Raw genomic sequence first — 20,492 nt, forward strand, 5'->3', positions numbered from 1 at the left:
TCCTGTCAGCTCGAAATCTGTTCCTTCTCTCTCCTGCTCGGCTGGTTTGGTCGAGTTTCTCTGTTGCGCTGAGGACAGGCCCGCTCGTTCTCTCCCTCTCTACGCGGCTCTGTCACTCGGTCCAGAGTGGAGGGGAAACCGAGTCCAAGGATACGGTGGACAGCCAGGAAAAATTATTCGGACGCTTTGGAAACGGGGCTTTCGACGTCCATCGAGCTCTCGTCTGTGGGTTAAGAAAATTGGCAAGTTTCTTTAGAGTATAGGCATTTTTCAGGTATTTTTTTTTTTTTTAGACCGCAACTTCTCCAACTTTTACGCGTCGAAAATGGTCATTTTTCGCGACCCACGCGAAGATTACACAAAGTGTCGAATTGCTGTCGACAGTTGATAAGCGATCCAAAGTTGATCTGATGCATAGCGGCTGCGATAAGTATTTGTACAAACATTATGGCTCAATTTCTAAGTACCTAAAATAAAAATTGACAAAATGACAAAAAAGTTAGGATAACGTCATTCGAGGATGGAAGTATTAAGTAGATTTTTAATAAAAATATCAAAGCACGTTATTGATTGTCACAAATAATCGTAAATTAGTCCTTTAACTCCTTGCGAAATAAATTAGGTGTTATATGTAAATCAAAATAAAATAATTATTTCATCCAGCACATGTACGTCATAATATTGTATTTATTTAATGATATTTTTAACGATACTGATTTCATTACGAAAGTACTTTTTCACAATTTTTAGAATCATCGTTTCGCTCGAATAGGAATAGTAGTATAATCTTTCATAGTTGATTATGAACGTAGTTTCTTCGTAGTTTCGAGCAACGTTACCCAAATTCAACTGCGACAAAAGTAATATTTTCTTTCGTGAATATGGAGAAACGTAAAAGGAACTCGTTATTCGATATAAATGCAGCAGAGTGCAATTCTAACACCTCGACTTGCTAGAACATTAACCTTGGAATAAAAAGAATACATTAACTTGAAAGGAACTGTATCTGCATCCGCTGCGATGGAAAGTAATTATCGATCAAGATCGAATTCTCAAAAGGAAGAAAAATTCGCCACGTGTAAAAATAAATGAAACATTGTAAAGTCAATAATAAATCACGAGAAGAGAATAAAATCGTTTTCCCCGTATTAAAATTGGAATTTTCACTGTAATAAATATTGCCAAAAATCGTTAACTAATTTGTCACGCGCTAACCACATGCTCGATGCATAACGAGGTGAAAGAAGAGAAAGGCCAGTAAGCAGATTAATGTATCGCCCTGTAACGCAGCGTAACATCCTGTAACGCAGCGTGTACAATGGCTCATGAAAGTATTCAAATACGTAACCATAGAAAATTGTTCGGAAACTTTCTGCAACTTCGTCGATACTTGCAGCAGCATAGGGTTTAGTCGGCGTACGTTCAATTTCAGGTCTAATTTAACACTGTATAGCATGAAATGATACGATATAGCGAGTCGTTTTCGTCTCGACACCCACTATATCATGGATAAAAAATGTAGGGTCTCGTTTAAAACAGTCAGTTTGATCTCAAAATCTTTCCCGTCACTTTACCCACGCAAAAATTATTTATACCACATAATGTCTCCTTTTGTTATCATATAACTTTGAAATGGCCCGCGAGATATTCCAACTTTCTCGTTTAAATGTAACAGCCGTATTCAACGTTAGGAAGATTTACGATAAAAGTATGAAATTTCATTATCGTGACGTTAACGTATGATCGGAATATCCGTGTGACTTTTCTACGTGAAATAAATGTTGATCGTGGGATGAATATCGCATCGAGAGTCTCATAATTCGGAATAGGGGTAGTTTTAAGGCTAAATGTGAACTGTAAGTGTTCAAGTACTTTGAAAAGCCTCTGTATACAAATACAGGCTGCAAATATTCGTGAAGCGCGATTTTGGGATTGTAATTTCGTACTCGAATCGGTATCTCCTCCTCTGCTTGGAAACTTTCTACACGCAGCTACCTTGAAGGATCGAGAGCAATTGAGATATAGATTAATCAGCTCTGAAATGTATTAACGAAATCGTCAATTATAGTGGGTGGGCGTGGTCCAGACGTCATAGCGATCTTTTTATTCCGTGCTTACGAGACAGATGTGGTAATTCGAATTGGTGGGCCTTGAAATTAAAAGTTCTATCGAACTTTGTACCTTTATTGCCTAACAAAACTCATATGCTACGGTTTCGTATTTGAAATTACGCGTTTCTATTGTATAATAACGAAGCTATCGAATTAGCAATCTTTTGATTAATCAGCGCGAAAAGAAATCGGCGATCAAACAAACGAATTGAAATTCCAAAAAATTACAATTTTCCAATTAATCCACGTGAAGGGTACTAAATTCTAAAACAGTCGACCAAAAGTTCGCAATTTTCCAACCATTCTACTTGAAAATGTGCGAATGATAAGAAAGCTTCGTTAACGTTATTGGATTGTACCGTTCTACAGTCGCGAACGCATACGCAATGCGTATGATTGATTGACCGAAGAACAAAGGTTCTCGGACGACGAAGAAAAAAATTCGATCGCACGGCATTGAGATAGCGGGTTGGAATTCCTACTTTTCCCCGTGCTGTTGTACGAGAACGACACGAAAATAGAACAGACAGGAAGGCGGAGAGAAAGAGAGTGCCGCAACGAGAGCCCCCAGAATCAGCTGAGAAAAGTGCGAGGGAAAAGTGAGCTGGATGGCCTTCGCGACAATTCACTCGTTACCTCTTGTTTCAATTCGCGCCGTTCGAATTCACCTCCGCCGGCTTTCCGTCAATTCTGGCCGATCGATTCGAAAGCTACCGCCTTCTGACCATTTTTGGACAAAGCTACATTGCTTAATAAACACGCAATATCTCATAATTAAACTGTGGATATTCGTACAAATTTGTATTTTTACGAACGCAACTATGGAAATGGAACCTAAATAGAAATTTGTCTCATCGGCTAAATATTATAACGAATATTCGGAGTATTTTACACATTTCTGTATATTATATGTATCCCCTGTGTTTTGGCACGATCAAAAGAACAAATGCCCTGTTTATTCGTAACTAGACTGCGGGGATATTTATCCAACGATTTATATTTTGATGAATATAATAAATTTAATAAATGGAACTCGGGTAGAAAATTGCTTCGCCTACTAAACGTTGTATCGTTGTAACGTTGTATCACGCGTATTCTGTGCGTTTTAGCACCTTTTATTTTCCAAAATTTAAATGCATAAAAATTCGCGGTCTATACATAAGAAATTCGGTGGAAATATTAATCGCATTTTTTATTTTCCTCGCGAATATTCGTAGCTGCTCTATGCTGGTCGAAATTTATGCCAATTCGGGATCTCTCTCGGAAATAATCGATATTCCATATGTGGAATGTCGCAGACACGAAATCCAACTTGCTGTAACGTATCTTTAATGAAATACGACTGATCGAAGGCCAATGGAAAGAAAAACTGGTCGGTTTTTATTGTTAAATCCTAATCGATGTAAATCTTCGCACGATAATGAAATTTATGAATGCTCGATCAAGGAAGTGAAAGGTTTTATAGGAATGGAAACTGAATTCTTTCGTAATTGGTCAAAGATGCATCTGTGCATCGAACGAATCGGAAAGATCACAAGGGAATAAGAGCGTGGCGGATAAAGGCGGATCTCGAGCGTGTCTGTTATCGATCCTGGTAGACATCCATCGATCGACCAACGATCTTCAAATTATTCAGGAAATTCTTAATTTCTTAACGATATAAGAATTAAACTGATCGGATAAGAATTTTAATTCTAAGGTACAAAATCCAATTACGATCTCCTACGAATTTCCGAAACTTTAATTTCTCTGAACCGATCTCCTCTGCATAACGCGATCGAATTAATCGAATCAAAGGAACTCCATTTCGCAATTGCATCCGCAGCTATATAGAAGGAAACAATTCTCGGGATACGTAAACTAAAAAAAGAAGAAAGAAACACGTAACACCTTCGGTCACTGAAAAAGAGGAGATAATAACTCATAATTATTCAAGATTTAAAATTGCCCGTCATTATTCTATCAATTGTGTGATTTATTTCAGAAGCGTGTTGATATTCTGATATTATTTCATCGGTGTTATCAACTTTCCTGGAGATCTGTCGACACCGTGATCAAGCCCAATTAAGACGACTGTAGCGTAATTAAAATATCGAGTGGCGTGGCCGTTCTAATTATTACACAAAGCCGATCTTAACTCGGCTAATGTCTGCAGTGTAAAAAGAATCCGATCCTTGGCGGCTGCAGAAATCGGTGTTCTGGCATACGACGATCGTATTAAAGCTGGCAACTGGCAGAGAAAGGCGGCCACCCACTGCTTACACAACGCTTTGCTCCAGTTATTAGTATGTGACTCTTTCGCGGATCGGCCTGACGAACCGTGGATCGACAGGATTGTGATCCATCTTAAAGAACGTACGGTGACTCAGGAACACCAAGTTTCTACTTGTAGACTGAGAATCATCCTAACTCTAAATTGATTTATAATCATTAATTACGAATTCCGTATTTAAATATACTAAGAAACGAATAAGTTAAATTTCAAACTAACAATCACAGTAATTAATTATAGGAATATGCAATGCCAAATTTATACTTTGTAAAAACTAATCTATCGTAACTAATTTTTGATCGCCCGATTAAACGAATTTCACACTAACAAATAACTCGATTAAGTTAAATCCCAGACTAATCTCCCACTCGCCACAGACACCAATGATCGATTATTGCCGATTCATCGGCTCTAACAAGAGAAAGGTACAAGTCAACGCAAACCGAATTAAAACGTTTCTAGTTTCAATTAAATCATCAAAAACGTTGTACTATCCGCTCCGCGTGAAATTTCAATGTCATCCGAGCGATTGATTAATGAACGTCGTCGTGGCCGATGAAAGTGTTATCATTTCACAATGCCACGTAACAGAGGCCGCCATTGTCAGGCTGGTTATCTACGTGCTACCAGAACTGACTGCCACAACAATACCAGACAAGCGATAGTCTCTGCATAATATTAACGCCATTCTCTGTCGTAACTTTATTATCGGCTGGCCTGCCTACAAATATCGTTGACCCATAGAGAACCGTTCGTAATTACCACGGACACCCGCAATTTCCGCCTCAACCCTTCGTTCCGTTCGAATAAGAATTAATTCGCCGGGAATAAGCCGTTTTATGGGGGAGACCGGCGTTTTCCAATTTTGCAATTTACATACAAAGTTAGGATTTCTGTCAGGATCTCTTCTCGAGAAATATAATTGTTTGTAATAAACGACCAGATCTCTTTTATCGATATTTTATAATTTGAATGCTTCTCGTTGTTTGCTTGTGCTCTTTCGTTAAATTATTTCTTCGCCAATAACACGCATGAAAAATTTGATCGATAGAACGACGCAGTCATTTGCTTACGCAAGTGCGTTTTGCAATTTAGTCGAAGAGGCTAACATTGAATACGTGCGACGAATTAAATCACGCATAAACGTATGCGCGCATATTCGCGAATAAACAAGAAATGGAAATAAAAATTTCTTCAATCACGGGGTTTGTTCGAACGAAAGTACGATCGATCGAACGACGAGTTTAAAATGCAATTTACGGACGGCGCACGCGAATCGCCGAGCAGTTAACCTTTGATAATTATCGAACTGAAACGCTTCCGTCGAGAAAAATCCTCTAAATGTCGCTGGCCACTCTCTCCCCCTTTTATCGCAACGTTGCATCAGTGATTACGTGTTGGTCGACCGATTTTTCTCCAATGTGAAGGCAAACTGATTTACAATTAGCCAGGTATTCGCGCAGCATTTTCTTCTTTTATATTACCAGGACAGGTACGAATTAGGAAAATGTGAAAGTAAAGACGTAGTGTAATCACGCGTTTTTGTCGCTATGATTGATATTCTAGCACTCCAGTCGATAAGAGAATTTCGTAAATTATTGTAGAGAATAGAATATATAGAATTGAGAGAAAGTTTGAAATTTTTGCATCGAGAATTTCATGTGAAAGACACATTGTGTTCACCGATCCACTGAATTAAACTTTTAACTCCAATTCCGATTTCGCTTCTTTTTACGTTCCAGAAAAATATTCAGCTGTCTGGAAATTCTTCGTGGAAGCATTATCCACTTTCTATGAAAATTACATTGAATCTATATATATTCTGCACCACAAATTTACAAATAACAGATAATTTCTTACCACGTCGACTCTCTCTCTCTCTCTCTCTCTCTCTCCGTCTTTGTCAAACGTTGAAATTTAAAGATACGTTTAAAACGAAAATGATCGCGTGCAAACGCATCGAGGGATGGATAATTTCAACAAATACGAAATAATCTGCGCTGAAAACGCGATGGCGCACGTGTGGCCTATAGTATCACAGCGTCGAGCAATTTACCGGTCGGCTCCGGAGGAAAAGGCCTTGCAAATGTCCCTTGCTCTTTTCTAATCATATTAGCATATCTAGGTGAACCGTGGCTCCCAAGAGTGATTGTACAGATAGGCGATACCAGAGGCCATTTCCTTTTATCGTTCTCGTAGACAGAGCGACAAATGCCGCGTAACTGCCACGCGGATATGTGACTGTCGTAAGGGGCTCTCCCACTCGTTTCGCGCCACGTATAACTAGCCTCGGTTTCTGCAGATACAGCGGATCTCGTTCCTGTTTTGCAAGCTGTTGTCGAGATCCGCGATCGATCTAACGATCGTCCGACAGATTAATTCCCCTGATTCACAGAAAGAGAATCCTTCAAACGACACAAACGGGTCTGACGACTTCATTTGCCTATTTACTTTCCTGAAATATGGTCAAGATAATTAATGACGATTTAAGTAACTTGGTATTCATTCCTAGAATTCGTATTAATTCTTCTGCAATAATTCTCGTATAGGATTCGTAAGATGAATTTGTGTGGTAGATTCCTTTTTAGTTTTGAATCGAGTTTGGAGAATTGGTATCCAACAAATAAAATAATCATTTTGGTAATGTTACATAGACAATGGCCTGACCAAGTATTATACTTTCGGTTAAATTAGGATACAACCTTTGAACTTCATATAGGAAAGGAGAAAAACAACCGCGTTGGATACAATGGTATTTAAAATGTGATATTTATTGAACTTTTAGATATGCAGGAAAAATGAATAAAAATAAACATCCCATACAATTTCCAATGTGATATTCGTATAAGGAAAAGAGTTTGAAACTTAAATTCATCTCTTAATGATTCAGCAATGGAAATCGAGGAAGAAGATTCGTTCATTTGCCGATAATAATCATAAATCACCGACCAAATTTGACAATTACTGAAATAGATCCGCAGCGGGTTACCTAAGAGCCAGTTACCCAACGTAGCTCTCCTCTTCCTACACTTCGCTACTTCATACAGATCGCAGAAACGCTAACCCATTAATTTCCTCTCCGTAGTCGCGAACAGACCCGCGCGGAACGTAAGTTTCCAGGCCGAGCAAACGGCATTAAATTCGCGATTTATCATCCTGAAATCGTATCCTTTCACAAAAGACCTAACCTAAAATTAATCCTCCCATCGGGCCAATTAATCACGACTGGTACGTTTCAATGTAACGCTTCATTGCACGAAAAATTGACGTATCGATGTCCATACGAACCGTACAATGCGTCTCATAACTGCAAAACTACCCTAAAAATTTTCCACTTTTACGCGCTATATATTATACAATCGATTTCCGTGAAAATAATGACTCGTATGATCGAGAAAGTTTATTATCTTCTCTTGACGCGTTGGCTATCGCGGTGATCGTAGGTGACGCACGTTCCATTATATTTTGTAAAACAATTGAAATAAAATAAGTTTCATGGACTCAAAATGATCAGTTGTCAGTTATCATTTTGTAGTTACAACAGTGCAATTTTTCTATGAGATCGTGATTCGAGGACCAGGGCCTGTTCCATTCACTTGCAATTATCTAGAAGAGTATAGTACATTAAGTTGGATTTAATAAATATTAAAATTGAATCGAATAATATGCAAAAATTGAAGGTTTCGAGCGATGTTGTAGTTGCGAGACACGGTGTATTGGACTAAATATACCAGAGAATAAAGAGAATTACGTCAGTAATCGGTAGAACGGCGCCATTTTCGGCGCTCGATTGCGCCATTTTGCGATCATTTATAGGATAAGCGAGAATTTCGGAGGGCACGCGCGTGAGATAATAAAAGGCTCGTTGAGTAAAGCGTCGAGTCACTTTAGAAGGGAGAGAAAAAAACGAAAGAAAAGCGTGTTCCAGCGCGAAAGTACCGAGAAACCGTGACTTTTTGCGCTCGATGTGTTTTATTATGTAACTTGTTCTTTCGATTTACGCGAGAACCGTTTATTTCTTCTCTGCCTTCGACATCTGGCAAGCAGATCGACCGCGGATTCTCTTTCCAGAGGCTGGTTAATTGAAAGATCGCGTATCTGATAGCTCGGACACGCGGCGTAACACGAGAGATGGATTAAATTAAACGATTAACTTGCTAGCTTTCAGCCGTTTCAGAGATTTTCGTACAGAGCGTAATTGAGTTTTATTGATTTTATCGAATTGAAGATTAAAAAGGATAAACAACAGCTGGATTCAGAGATCGAAGGCAAACAGCTATGACTCAGATATTCGCGACAGTTTTTCACAAAACATCCAGAACCCGTCCTAATTAAAAAAGATTTCATTAGGTACAAAAGTCTGTTTATTGTCACGAAAGCTATCACCGTAAAGAACGACTAATTAACAAAAAACTCGGAGCCATAAAACAACAGCTTGCAGTTCACGCAACGAAAAAGCGATTCCCTTCGCTAAAAAACCGGCTTCGATCTGCTTAAATCTCAAACCAACCAGAGCAACACTGTTATAATTATAACACGCCAAAAAAGACAACCACAAAAAGTAAACTACTTAGGAGAACGATCAGACGCAAGGAAAAAAGAAATTGCTGACGAAATTTTCTTGGGAACGAGAAGAAAAATTGCGAATAAAAGATTTCGAAGAGGAATAATTTGCGACTAACGATCGAATTTTGAAATCACCACACCCATACCATTATCATGACTACCTTGAACCTTGTTACAATTCTACGTGATTTATAATACCAGGGCGGTTTAATTGACCTTTATATCACGTTATTTCACAAGTAATGTCGCCTCTTATTTTACACCTTCAAGTGCTAAGTTAATGTCAAACGGTAAGTGTCAAAGCTAATAGTTACATAGCAACTAGAAAGAGTACAAAAATATGAAATACAATTAGATGTGTAATTTGCAACAAAAAGTTTTCGAGAAAGTTTGTTGAGACCTTAGACTGGCCGGCTGGGTGAGACAATTTTGCAAGGACTTCGCCTGAGGGCTCACCATATTAGGTCATCCACTTCACGCATTCTAGAGCACCCACGCCACGTTCCACGATCCTAAATCATTGTTATCAATTAATCAACGCGTTTGACAATCCTGTCGTCGTTCGACCCCCGTGGTGAACGAAATCTGAAACGAAAGGACAGTCCTTTCGAACAGCATACATACGTTTCAGATAGTGGACGTAGTTTCTGAACTATTCGCGATTTCTTAACAATACTTACATTTATCCAAACTAAAAAAAAAAGAAAAAAAGCTGAACTAAACAGGTGCAATTTATTTTCTAAATTAAAGATATTGATTGCATTCTAAACATGCAAAGAGAAAGATAACATGAAATAAAGTATTCCTATAAAAGGATGACATATCCGAGGTAATGATACATACGTTCGTGCTCCCCGAGATCCATTTTCTGCATATTCTACATTTTTGTATCCGCGCTAAATATCCCAGAACAAAAAGGTCGAAGAATTTCTACCAATCGTGGCTCATTATTCCCCGAGTACCGATAATAATCTCATAATTTAAGATCGAAATACGTGTTTACCCCTTACTATGCATATTACAAAAGAACAGTCACCTTTCATCGCCTGTTCCAGGTGAACTGACAAAAAAAAACGAACAAAATTCTTCGCTACCATTAGAGGGAACATATTTAGAATCGACGATTTCACGAAGGACCGTTCTCAGGACTTTTACTCCGGGCTTCCTTTCGTCGGTAGCACGGCAACAAAACGCTCCAGTTTCGATAAAGGGGCGTTGAGCAACCGATAATGACCGCAACCGAGTTGTTAGTATGGCACGGCTACCTGAGAACAATCGTATGCGTGCAATTTTCTGTTGTCTCACAACCGAACGAATCTCCGTGAACAATCATCTAGTACGAAAATATTCTAAACCACTATTGTATAATTTTCACTTTTTATTTTTTAAAACGCTTCAAGTCAAAGTGTTTTTCTTATCTATTATTGATTTAGTTACATGTAATGTAAGAAGAACCTATAACTCTTGTATCGCATATATATAATTTTTCATTTCAGCCCTAAACGTTTCTTTGTCACTGTAAGACGGAATAACATTGACACTATACATATAGTGCCATACAACAAGACAGGAGGAATGGTTGTAAAAGAAGGGACGACTGTAGAACAAGAAAACTGTTATCATAAATTTGTATGGAAGTGTGTTTTGGAAAACGAATAGAACAAGGGTACTACTCTCCTCATTTTCAATCATCGTAAAAAAAAGATATTTATTCAAAGATATTATACAAAAGATACAGTCAATTTATTTTTAATATAATTTTTATGCCGTAAATGAAAAGCTTAATGTACTTAATTAATCCTTAAAAATAGTTCTAATTCAAGTTTGCAGTGTTATTTATATTCGATAAAGTGTAAAATAGCTTTGCACATATTTTTAATAGATATTCATTATTTATACCGATGCAAATTTTTTCATTAATTTATTTATTTGAGCTAAACCTACCTATCTTTTATATTGATAATAACCTGTAAAATTAATAATTTTTTATGTTATATAGATTTATATTTATTCATAGATTATGAATCATAATAACTGGCTAAACTACTGGATGTTTCACACTCACTTTTCCTGCAGATTTACAGCTAAGAATAAAGTCCAATGCATCATTTATTTTTGGTAATCCAACTGTTAATGAGCAAGCTGGTTTAATTAGACCCTCGTCGATAAATTGCAAGATATCATCCCCTGCTTGTCTAGTTAAAGAAATATAAAATTAAAATAAACTACTTTGACAAGATTTAAACCTAAGCGCTAAATTGTCCTACAAATTTTGTTAATAATTTTATGAATTAAAAATAATTCCTATTGTAGCTGATAATTCATAATAATTATCATTTTTATCATAATTCGCCAATGGTTTTGAATGGTTCGTTAAAGAACAAAATTTATGGGACATTTTAGTTTAAAGTTATTATACCGATATGACTCAGGCTTCTTCTTCCTATATTGCCTCAAGTTAAATCCACTAACGGAAAAGCCATTCTTTTGCGTATCAGAGTCACTATTTTCTACAGTTACTGCTGAACCAGCGATTATTACTCTCCCTTTATAATAAAAACTAATATTTAATAAACTGGCCTACTTAATTTAAATAATTAGCGCTATTTCTAAAGTACTTATGTACCTTCGCGGGACAGGTGGTGTAACACAACTGCAAAATTATCATCACGCAACATATCTTTTATGGTAGTCTCATTTTTGTAAATATTAGTAAAACTAGAAATACAACACAGTTTCTAACATTGCTTTTAACTTGACCTTGCTTGAGAATCATTTCTCCTTAAACTTACCAACTTAACACTTTTTTAAAATATTCACCATCTGCGTCATCAAAGATTTCTGTAATATCATTATCTGCAGCTATCTCTTCGATTTGTTTCAATAATGTTTTATCTTTATATTTAAAAGACGCAAGCACACCTTTTTCTCTAGCAAGAGCTGCCCCATCTTCAGTAGCAGAAACGCTAATTACCTGAATTAATAGTTATTGTAGACAACTACTGACTTAAAATGAGAATTACCTATCCATGTTTGTTTTTGTAGTTTTATTGCCAGAAATCTAACCTGAGCTTTGAATACATTTGTTGCAAGATCAACTGCAGCTAATCCAATGCCACTTAAACCCACGTTAATTAATATCATATCTTCTTCTTGAATGCTAACCTTCCTTTCTAATGCGATTAAAGCTGTAATATAATCATCGAGTAAACCCACTGCATCGACAGATTTCACCTCCGATGGTACTTTCCAGATATCCTACAAGTCTCTGATATAGTGAAATACAAACACAAGCGATTAAGCAAAAGAAACTCGCTTACATTAACATCCGCTATGCACTGTTCTGCTAAACCTCCATAACGGTCTTTGTTAAGAGCAATAACTTTATCCCCAACCTTATAACCTTGTCCTTTAGCTTCTTCCCCAACTTGAATTAATTTTCCAACAAACTCATAACCAAGAACCATGGGCAAAGTTGGTTCAAATGTATACATATTTTTTGTCAATAATGCATCTGATGCATTGAGAGCGCAATACTGAACATCTACAAGAACCTGCCAATGCAAAGATGCTACAAGCTTTGCCTTTTAATGAATATTCTATTAATCTATACCAATACAAAAAAATATAAGGCACAAAAAAATATATAAATATAATTTATACATACAAAAAAATATAAGGCACTATATATTCTATATAGAATATTTACAAGAACATTTATAGAATAGTTACAAAAAGAATTAAGATAAAATACTAAATTACTTTTGTTTATTAACTACCCAAACTTTACGATAAAAACTAATATATAATTTGCTAATAGTGCTTAGAGATACGATATCATTATTTCTTTCTCAGTTAGAAAGTATAAATGTAGCTTAAATATAGTTCAATCATAATTTACAAATGTAACTCAAAATTGTTTATTATGAAACTATCATACTTAAACCATTTTTTCTGAAATAATATTGACAACAAGAAAAGATTTTATACCTTTCCTTTCTCATTGTGCATATAAAATTCCCACTCGTTAATTATACAAATAATATTAACATTATGTACATCGTATTGTGAAATATACAAAACATTTTACAATTCAGAATATCACAATCAAATAATCAATTGAATTATTAAAACAGAAAATTGAAAGTACATGAAAATATAATACAGAAATATTTTTATATCTTTGAAAATGTTAATCTTTACATGACAAACTTACTTCATTAGCTTGTAATATTTTAGGAGGATCAACGTTTTCTAAAACGAAGCGCTCGGAAAATTTCTTCAAAACAGCGGCAGATATTCTGCCATGTTCAGAAGCCGGGATGCCACTTTTCGCATTCTCTTCTAGGTTAACAGACTTGTCATTCGCGACAGAACCAAACCTAACAATTTTCGAACGCGTTGACAATTTCTTCAAATGACCGCCACAAAAATCCGCGAAGATTTTTCTCCCTATCACTACCGACATTTTCTATTTTTCTAAGAAAATTCAAATTGTTATTCGAAACGCAATAATAGCACCCACGCAGAACTTTATGAAGTACGAGTGCGCATGCGCGACGCCAATTTACTATCGAATTCTAAAGTTTAAATATCGATGAGGCGCTGAAATCGAACTGAAACGCCTCTGTATCGATATTTTAAATTTTTTATGAAGAAAATTCAAATCTGCAGTTAAATGTCGGCCGTCGCGATTTCAACCACCGTTTCTTCAAAGTGTTGTTTAATAACTGAAAAATTAATGTGATAAAACATTTATAATGTAATAATGTGTGATAATGTGATTTAGTGCTAATGTGTCGTGATTGAATCGTGGAGTGATGACCCTGGACCACATAATTTTCTCGATTTCCAGCTTTCAACTATTTCTAGACCATAATATTTGAAAAAGGTCAGTGATAAAAAATTTCTTCCATTGCATCGCCATTATTCAAGTATGAAATATTATGCGCGTATCTACGCTATCGAATCATTGGACTTTCTTTATTAATTATATTAATTGTTCAATATGCTTCGTATCGTGTGAATTATTGAGTCCTAGTTTAGGTTGTTTGATATATATATTTTATGTATAATAATTTTAGTTGTAGGATAAAGTCAAATTATGAAATGCTTCCTGATATAATCTATCTAGTCCTTTTTTTCTGAAAATAATAATTTTCGTAAACACTGTTGGACACAGCTTATTTATTATTATAATTAATTATATAAAATATTCTGGATGGGTCACCTGTGACTCACACGGTCTGGATTATAGATAACGAAATTCGTATGGTACGAAACGTTAATTCAATATGTCCTCCTTTGAGTTCTGTGTATTTATTATTAGACTGCGGATCTTCATGCACTTATAAATACATGAAATATCTAAAGCAAAGTACTTATTATGATATAGAATAGATAAAACAAATTTTTATCTATGTTCAATTTTTTTAGTTCTATCTTTTTACTGGTTAGTTGTATTTATATAAATTATAGTTAGTTATACATTAGTTATATGTATATAAAAATATGAATTTGCAGAAACATTCGCAGTCTATTTATTATAATATATATATATTTTTTTAAATAGTATAAGGATTTTATATTATGTAATTTTTATACAAAATAATTGAGAGATATAGAATATATGTATAAGAATATGTATAGAATAGAAGTATATGTAATATAATTAATAACTCACCTATCGCCAAATGTATGAAAGATCCAAATTTTGACGAAATTTCCGAGGCTGTTAAAGGAGACTGTTTCAGTGAAAACGTCGTAGAATCCATAGTTAAAAATCTACTATGAAATAGAAGAGAACGCAAATGAATTAAAAGAAAGTAGAAATAGGATAATTTTAACTTAACACATTACTAATTAAAAAATTCTCACTGTTTGCGTTCTTGTATTATAGTACAAAAAAATTACGAATTTATAACAACATAAGAAATGACTAAAATATTCATAAAGTAAATCTTTTCCATTATACGAATTTTCGTAAATCTTAAAATTTCTAGACTAACAAAAAATTCAATAGAATTACCGAATTCCACGTAAAATAACTAAAAGAGAAAATGAAAAGTTTCGCAATATGACGCAACGTCGCTGCGTTCCGGTAGTATAAAACTGACAAAATCGTAGCGAATAAACAAAAATAATGTATACAAACGCAATTGCCTTTCAAAAAATAGCTGAATTATGATACTTGTTCACCATACCTAATAAACAAAATAACACTTCACACGACGCACTTATTTCGTTTGACTTATTTTCGTTAGTCACTGGATTTAGAAATAGTTTTTAACTGGAAATAGATGAAAAGTTTGGAAATAACGCCAAACTTTAACAGGAAGTATGTAGAAGTGTGTAGCAAAGAGTAGTCACAGGACTGTTGCCCCACTGATGTTCAAAAGGGTAGTGATTTGGTCGATTTTTGTTTCTTCTAACAAAGTCAAGCCTCCCCACCAGGTTTCTAGCACAATTTTTTTATTTTTTCTTTTTCGAGCATCCCCACTAGCCTGGTCATTTGTTATTGCTTTCTCGCTGGAAAATCTTTCTGTCGTCCAAGTTTTCGAAATATAAGTGTACCGGAAACTGCTATGTCTTTACTGTATCAGATGATAATTACTTTGTGAAATTAAAAATGTAGAAAAATCTAATTAAAATTTTTTTTATATTTTAAGGTAGCAAAGAAACATTTTTGTTTCTTCCAATCACATTCCATTTTAAAATTACTTTCTGAGTAACATATTAATTAACTTGACTCCTTGGAATTTAAAGATATTTAAACATTTTATCAAATGGATTTATTACTTGTCTCCAAGTATTCTTTTTAACGAATTATAGTATAGTTTTATTGGTCATGTAAAAAGGGTAGAATGATAGAGCACAAAGCATTTAACTTTATTTATTGAGCTAATAGGTCATTGCAACTGATTCTCCTTTTTCAATTAATATTTTAAATGATTGTTCCATGATGATACCTTATAACAGAGTTCATAGTAATTCAATATCTACAAAGAACTATGAGAATTAAGTGCAACATTTATGCAACGAACAGAAATATATATAAAAGTTTCACTTTACATTTGAATTTTAGTTAATGAATGCTTAAAATAAAAGTAACATAAAAAGCATATAATGTACCTGTATGTTAATCAAGTCGGATTTACAGGAAAGAAAATGGAGTGAAAGATAGGAAGATAGAAACGATGACATTGTAAGTTTGATTAGATTTATTCATTGACAAATATTAAGTCATGCATTAAACAGTATGGCCAGCCGTACTCATATCTATCACAAAAATGTTAGTTCCACTTAAAAACAAATATAGTCATAGATTTAATGATCGGATTAAAAATAATAGGGCGATGACGAGTATGACTAGTACATGATTATAAAAATAGCGAACTCATTTAAACACATCAGGTTAGTTCGAATAAGGACTAAATTAAAGTTAGAGTATGCTTAAGCAGTACGGATCTCACTCACTGTCATCTAGTTAAGTGGATTGAAATAAAAGCAACGAAAAGAAGCAAATACATTTAACATAATATAAGTCACAGCGGATATCCTGCTTAATATCGGTGTTGGTAGAAAAGTTCCTTAAAAAAGATATTCAGAATGCTTATCCATAAACGCAATTATAATAATATCGAATCTACAACAACGATTTATATATTGAATTTAACATACCTAATGACTCTTCATCTTGTAGAAACTAGTTTCAGTATAAAAAATCTCTTAATTTAAGGGCATACGCAATGCAAGCGGTATAAAGCATCATTTAAATACAATAACTTATAAAAATACTTGATAATAGTTAATATACTTTCAAAACAAGAACACTAGACATTCTGTGCATTAAATGAACAAAATGCTAAATACATAAATTAATTGTCGCCAAATAGGTATAATGAGCAATAAATATCACATTGAAAACATTTAGACAAAAGATAAAAAGTGATGCTTCTAGGATTGCGTTTGCCGTTTATACAATCACTATTCTTCACAATCTAATAATATCACTTGATCAGAACCTTGGTACCAATCATTGTTGAGAATTAAAAAATCTACCTACATATTACATACAATAAACAATATACGAACACTTTTGTTCCCCTTCCCAATAAACGTTGTTCAAGTGAAAATGCTGGGTCTTTCGCGTTGGTAGCATAGTTGATAGTATACGAACACATACGTCGACATAATTCGTCTACAAATGTTTTTCTTTTTGTTTTTTTCTTCGTTTTTTCCATTTTTACTCTAAACATATCAAATAGTATACTGTGCATTCACATTCATAATACTGTGAATGAATTTCATCTTACATCCTACGCAGAATATTAGGATATTACTGCATTCTTACTTTATGCGCACTCATTGTTGTTGTTAGGTGTACAAGTTCGTTTTTTAGTACAAAAATTCTATTACAAACGTTAGAAAAAGCTATTGTTACTCTTTCGTTTTCCCACTTCCTTGCTTGCTTAGAAACTGAAAACTTAATCTATGCTTCTGGAATGCTGTATGAATAATACTTCTAATTTGACATCGATGTATATCAAAAGTTGTCACACGTCTAGATTATTACTCGTACGATCGGCGAAAACTCTTTCGTTCGTTCTTGTGCAAAAATTCAGTTCGATGGTTTGGTAGAAATCAGAGGAAGATGTAGCGTGATTTTCTTTCTTTTTAAATAACGATGATGAATGAATTTGCTTAAAGATCATTTCGTAAATTATCTCTTTGTATTGTGCCAATTTTACAAAGTTATTATAAATCCCCAATAAATTAGAATTCATTCCCTATGAAACTCTTGCTGAGTTAATAATGACTACGTTTACATTCCTATGTATGTCTTTCGTATAAGTCATCAAAAAATCGTCTTTACCTGATACTTTCATCGTTATTGTATATAAAAACTACTCAAGTTATAACAAAAGGAATAATAATATATTTATGAGTAAAAATGTCATGACAATATATCTATTGAAATAACGTATCTTTCTTTTTTCCTTTTCCAATATTTTGGAAACAAGAGTTAGTTTGAATTTCATAAAAATCCTTCAAATCAATTCTAGAAATATTTGAACTATTATTTAGCGTCTTCTAATGATTTTGCAAGTCTTACGTATATAAATCTGCACCATTTTCTTTTTTCTTTTCCTTACTATAAAGTTTGCAAAAAATTGATCAAATACAAAGAAATCACAAAAATTCCAACTCCGCTCGATTCGATTAATTTTAAACGCGAAATTAAATTAAAGACTAATTAAACTTAAATTCTGTCTAATGATTCGATTGCTTCACCATTTGCGGCTATTTTACACTTTTTTTGTGGGTGATTATAAATGGTTTGCAGAGGTATATGAAGCAATTCCACGATTTCTATAAAATTAGGCTCTGCAACAGAAAGAAGTGAATATTTTAATTACTTGACACTGTAATTGTTTATTGTCATAAAGTATACTCACCGTTTTCCGCTGTAATATATCCGTGTCTAATTAAAAAGTCAAGCGCAACTGGCACCGATGTGGTTTTAAAATGTGAAGACAGTATCCTTTCTAAACATTCGTTAACTGGAAGCAATTCAAAAGTCTCTACCTCTCCATCATTGTTACTTGGTACAAAATCTGGTGGTAATTCAAGGTCGTATACAAACTCAGTGTTGGGGAACAGACCCCTTTCACTTTCAAAAAACAGAGATACACAGCCGGCACTCTTTAGTTTTGCAATAAGATTATTAGGAATGCTGGCTTCTTCCCCAGCCTCTTTTATAGCAGTTTCATTAATTCCATAGCCAACGCTCAACCCACCACTCACCATGTTATCCCAGTAGCCAGGCCAAGTCTGCTTGTTTGGGCTACGCTTTTGTAACCATATTGATAAACCTTTTACAGGATCCATAACGTATCCATTAATATCAACTCCATATTTGCGAATTCCAAACAAGCCTGTAGAACAGTAATTTTTAAGTAAAGAATTATGTTAAACAAGTCTAGTTAGATAGATAAAGATGTTAGTAAGATTATAATTAGTGTACATACATGTGGCAGACCGGTCCATTTTGAACAGTGGCGGGGTATTGAATTCTGCACGTACTTCATAGCACTCCTCTCTCCATCCTCTTAATGCTATAAACTTCCCACCTGCACGCCATTCTTTCAGAACTTCCTCGACTCTAGCACTTCTCTCTGCATATTCTCTGAATGCTGGATTCAGTTGCACATACTCCGGATGTACTTGGAATACCTACGAAAAATATTTAAGATAGATATGACAAGATTATATAAACATATTAATAGACATATTATCTATTGTAATTCAATATACAGAGTTACCTGTGGATAATTCAACAATTCCTTCATTACATCTGGACGCACAAGGCCAATTTGTTGCCCATCAACAACAAAGGCTCTGCATTCACCTGCGTGAAAACCTAAAAAGTATCGTGAATTATTTCATTAATCCAATTATTGACATTATAGAATAAAATTAGAATTTAGATATAAAATACAAGCAATAAACGAAAGAAATAGAAAATTAAAAAGTTAAAACTAAAAATTAAACGTGTTAATCAATACAAAATCATAATATAGTAACATAATAATCCTATTATAACTTGAACCTAGAAAAAAAAGAATACCAATAGAATCTCACAATTATTCATCAATATACATTCTATTTACAGATCTGTTTAAATTGTACAAGAAACAGATTATAATATAGATTACCTCATAAAGATATACGATACACATCCTTGGTATCTACTTTGATAAATATGCATATAGCAACAATACTCAAACTATTTATTATGAGAATAGTAGGGAAAATCAAGGATATATATAATGGTAGAAAAAATTATTGTAGCGAGTTTCATGAATATCATTTATGTTCTTCGGGAAAGATAGACACAATTCCTATTAGTTCGCTGAAAATACGTGAAAGAATACACAAGAGACTCGAAATCAATATCTTAGCAGACAGGACGGAAAGCTACGAATTTCTATGCGCTAATCATTACAAAATCGTACAGGAGGCATACAGAGAGGCGAGGCGCCCTTATACGAAACGATTTCGCTTACCTGACAGGTAGAAGCAGTTGAATTTGTTGGCGAGCTTCAATAAACGTGACATCGGTTTCTTATCACTATCCGTCATTATGTTTCGCTGTCGTTAGCCAGCTGTGACAAAAAATCCTAGCATAGAGTATAGTATATATCAGACGCGAGTCTCACGGGATTTCTGCACATCAAGGGGTACAGTCTAGACTGAAATTGCCAACGCGATTCATCCTAACTACTTTTATTTTTTCTTCTGTATTTTTCATAGATTCAGAGATAAGATATCAGATTCTACTTCTTATGTAATTTATAACATACAATATACTTTTATTGCGATAGCAAACAGTAGTTAATAGAGTATATGATTTGTAATTGGTTGAATTGATTTAGAAATTGTACGCAATTTCTTTTTATTGGATATTGAATTTTGTGCACTTTTTAAGGATACAATTTTATATATGCAATTTGTATTTTAAACTTAAATAGAATTATAGT

General features: G+C 34.4%; 4 protein-coding genes across 5 annotated transcripts in view; all 4 read right to left on the minus strand.

Moving 5' to 3' along the window:
• The window catches only part of LOC126874823 (FK506-binding protein 5-like), a 61,664-nt gene extending 48,355 nt beyond the window's left edge, over positions 1-13,309 (minus strand). For both annotated transcript variants that reach the window (XM_050637262.1, XM_050637261.1), the window contains exon 1: positions 13,166-13,309. In XM_050637262.1, coding sequence (XP_050493219.1) covers positions 13,166-13,170 — 5 coding nt within the window. In that variant the 5' untranslated portion in view covers positions 13,171-13,309. The remainder of the gene's footprint in view (positions 1-13,165) is intronic.
• Positions 1-20,492, minus strand: part of LOC126874844 (MYG1 exonuclease) — a 212,020-nt gene that overhangs the window by 51,465 nt on the left and 140,063 nt on the right. The window lies entirely within an intron of this gene.
• On the minus strand, positions 10,627-12,263 carry LOC126874852 (quinone oxidoreductase-like protein 2). The gene is made up of 6 exons (XM_050637370.1): positions 12,016-12,263; positions 11,742-11,923; positions 11,576-11,667; positions 11,369-11,495; positions 11,015-11,144; positions 10,627-10,916 (listed from the first exon to the last, which is right to left on the minus strand). Exons 1-6 carry the CDS (start codon positions 12,091-12,093, stop codon positions 10,890-10,892), a joined length of 636 nt encoding a protein of 211 aa, XP_050493327.1. The 5' UTR covers positions 12,094-12,263; the 3' UTR covers positions 10,627-10,889.
• Positions 14,180-20,167, minus strand: LOC126874845 (uncharacterized). The gene is made up of 7 exons (XM_050637358.1): positions 20,019-20,167; positions 19,275-19,372; positions 18,981-19,185; positions 18,408-18,887; positions 15,153-18,336; positions 14,633-14,736; positions 14,180-14,316 (listed from the first exon to the last, which is right to left on the minus strand). The coding sequence occupies exons 1-5, from the start codon at positions 20,092-20,094 to the stop codon at positions 18,212-18,214; spliced, it is 984 nt and encodes a 327-aa protein (XP_050493315.1). The 5' UTR covers positions 20,095-20,167; the 3' UTR covers positions 14,180-14,316; positions 14,633-14,736; positions 15,153-18,211.

This window comes from Bombus huntii, chromosome 16, assembly GCF_024542735.1.
Source record: "Bombus huntii isolate Logan2020A chromosome 16, iyBomHunt1.1, whole genome shotgun sequence".
NCBI lineage: Eukaryota > Metazoa > Arthropoda > Insecta > Hymenoptera > Apidae > Bombus > Bombus huntii.

Bases quoted from the DNA above. Each gene is read 5' to 3' on its own strand.
- LOC126874852 (XM_050637370.1), bottom strand. From the start codon at position 12,093: ATGATATTAATTAACGTGGGTTTAAGTGGCATTGGATTAGCTGCAGTT. The intron at 11,145-11,368 runs GTATAATAACTT...TTCTTTAACTAG, and splicing joins AAGAAGCCTGAGTCATATCG to ACAAGCAGGGGATGATATCT. The intron at 10,917-11,014 runs GTGAGTGTGAAA...TTAATTTTACAG, and splicing joins GCTGTAAATCTGCAGGAAAA to GTTATTATCAATATAAAAGA.
- LOC126874845 (XM_050637358.1), bottom strand. From the start codon at position 20,094: ATGACGGATAGTGATAAGAAACCGATGTCACGTTTATTGAAGCTCGCC. The intron at 19,373-20,018 runs GTAAGCGAAATC...GATACTTTTTAG, and splicing joins CAACTGCTTCTACCTGTCAG to GTTTTCACGCAGGTGAATGC. The intron at 19,186-19,274 runs GTAACTCTGTAT...TATTTTTCGTAG, and splicing joins AATTGTTGAATTATCCACAG to GTATTCCAAGTACATCCGGA.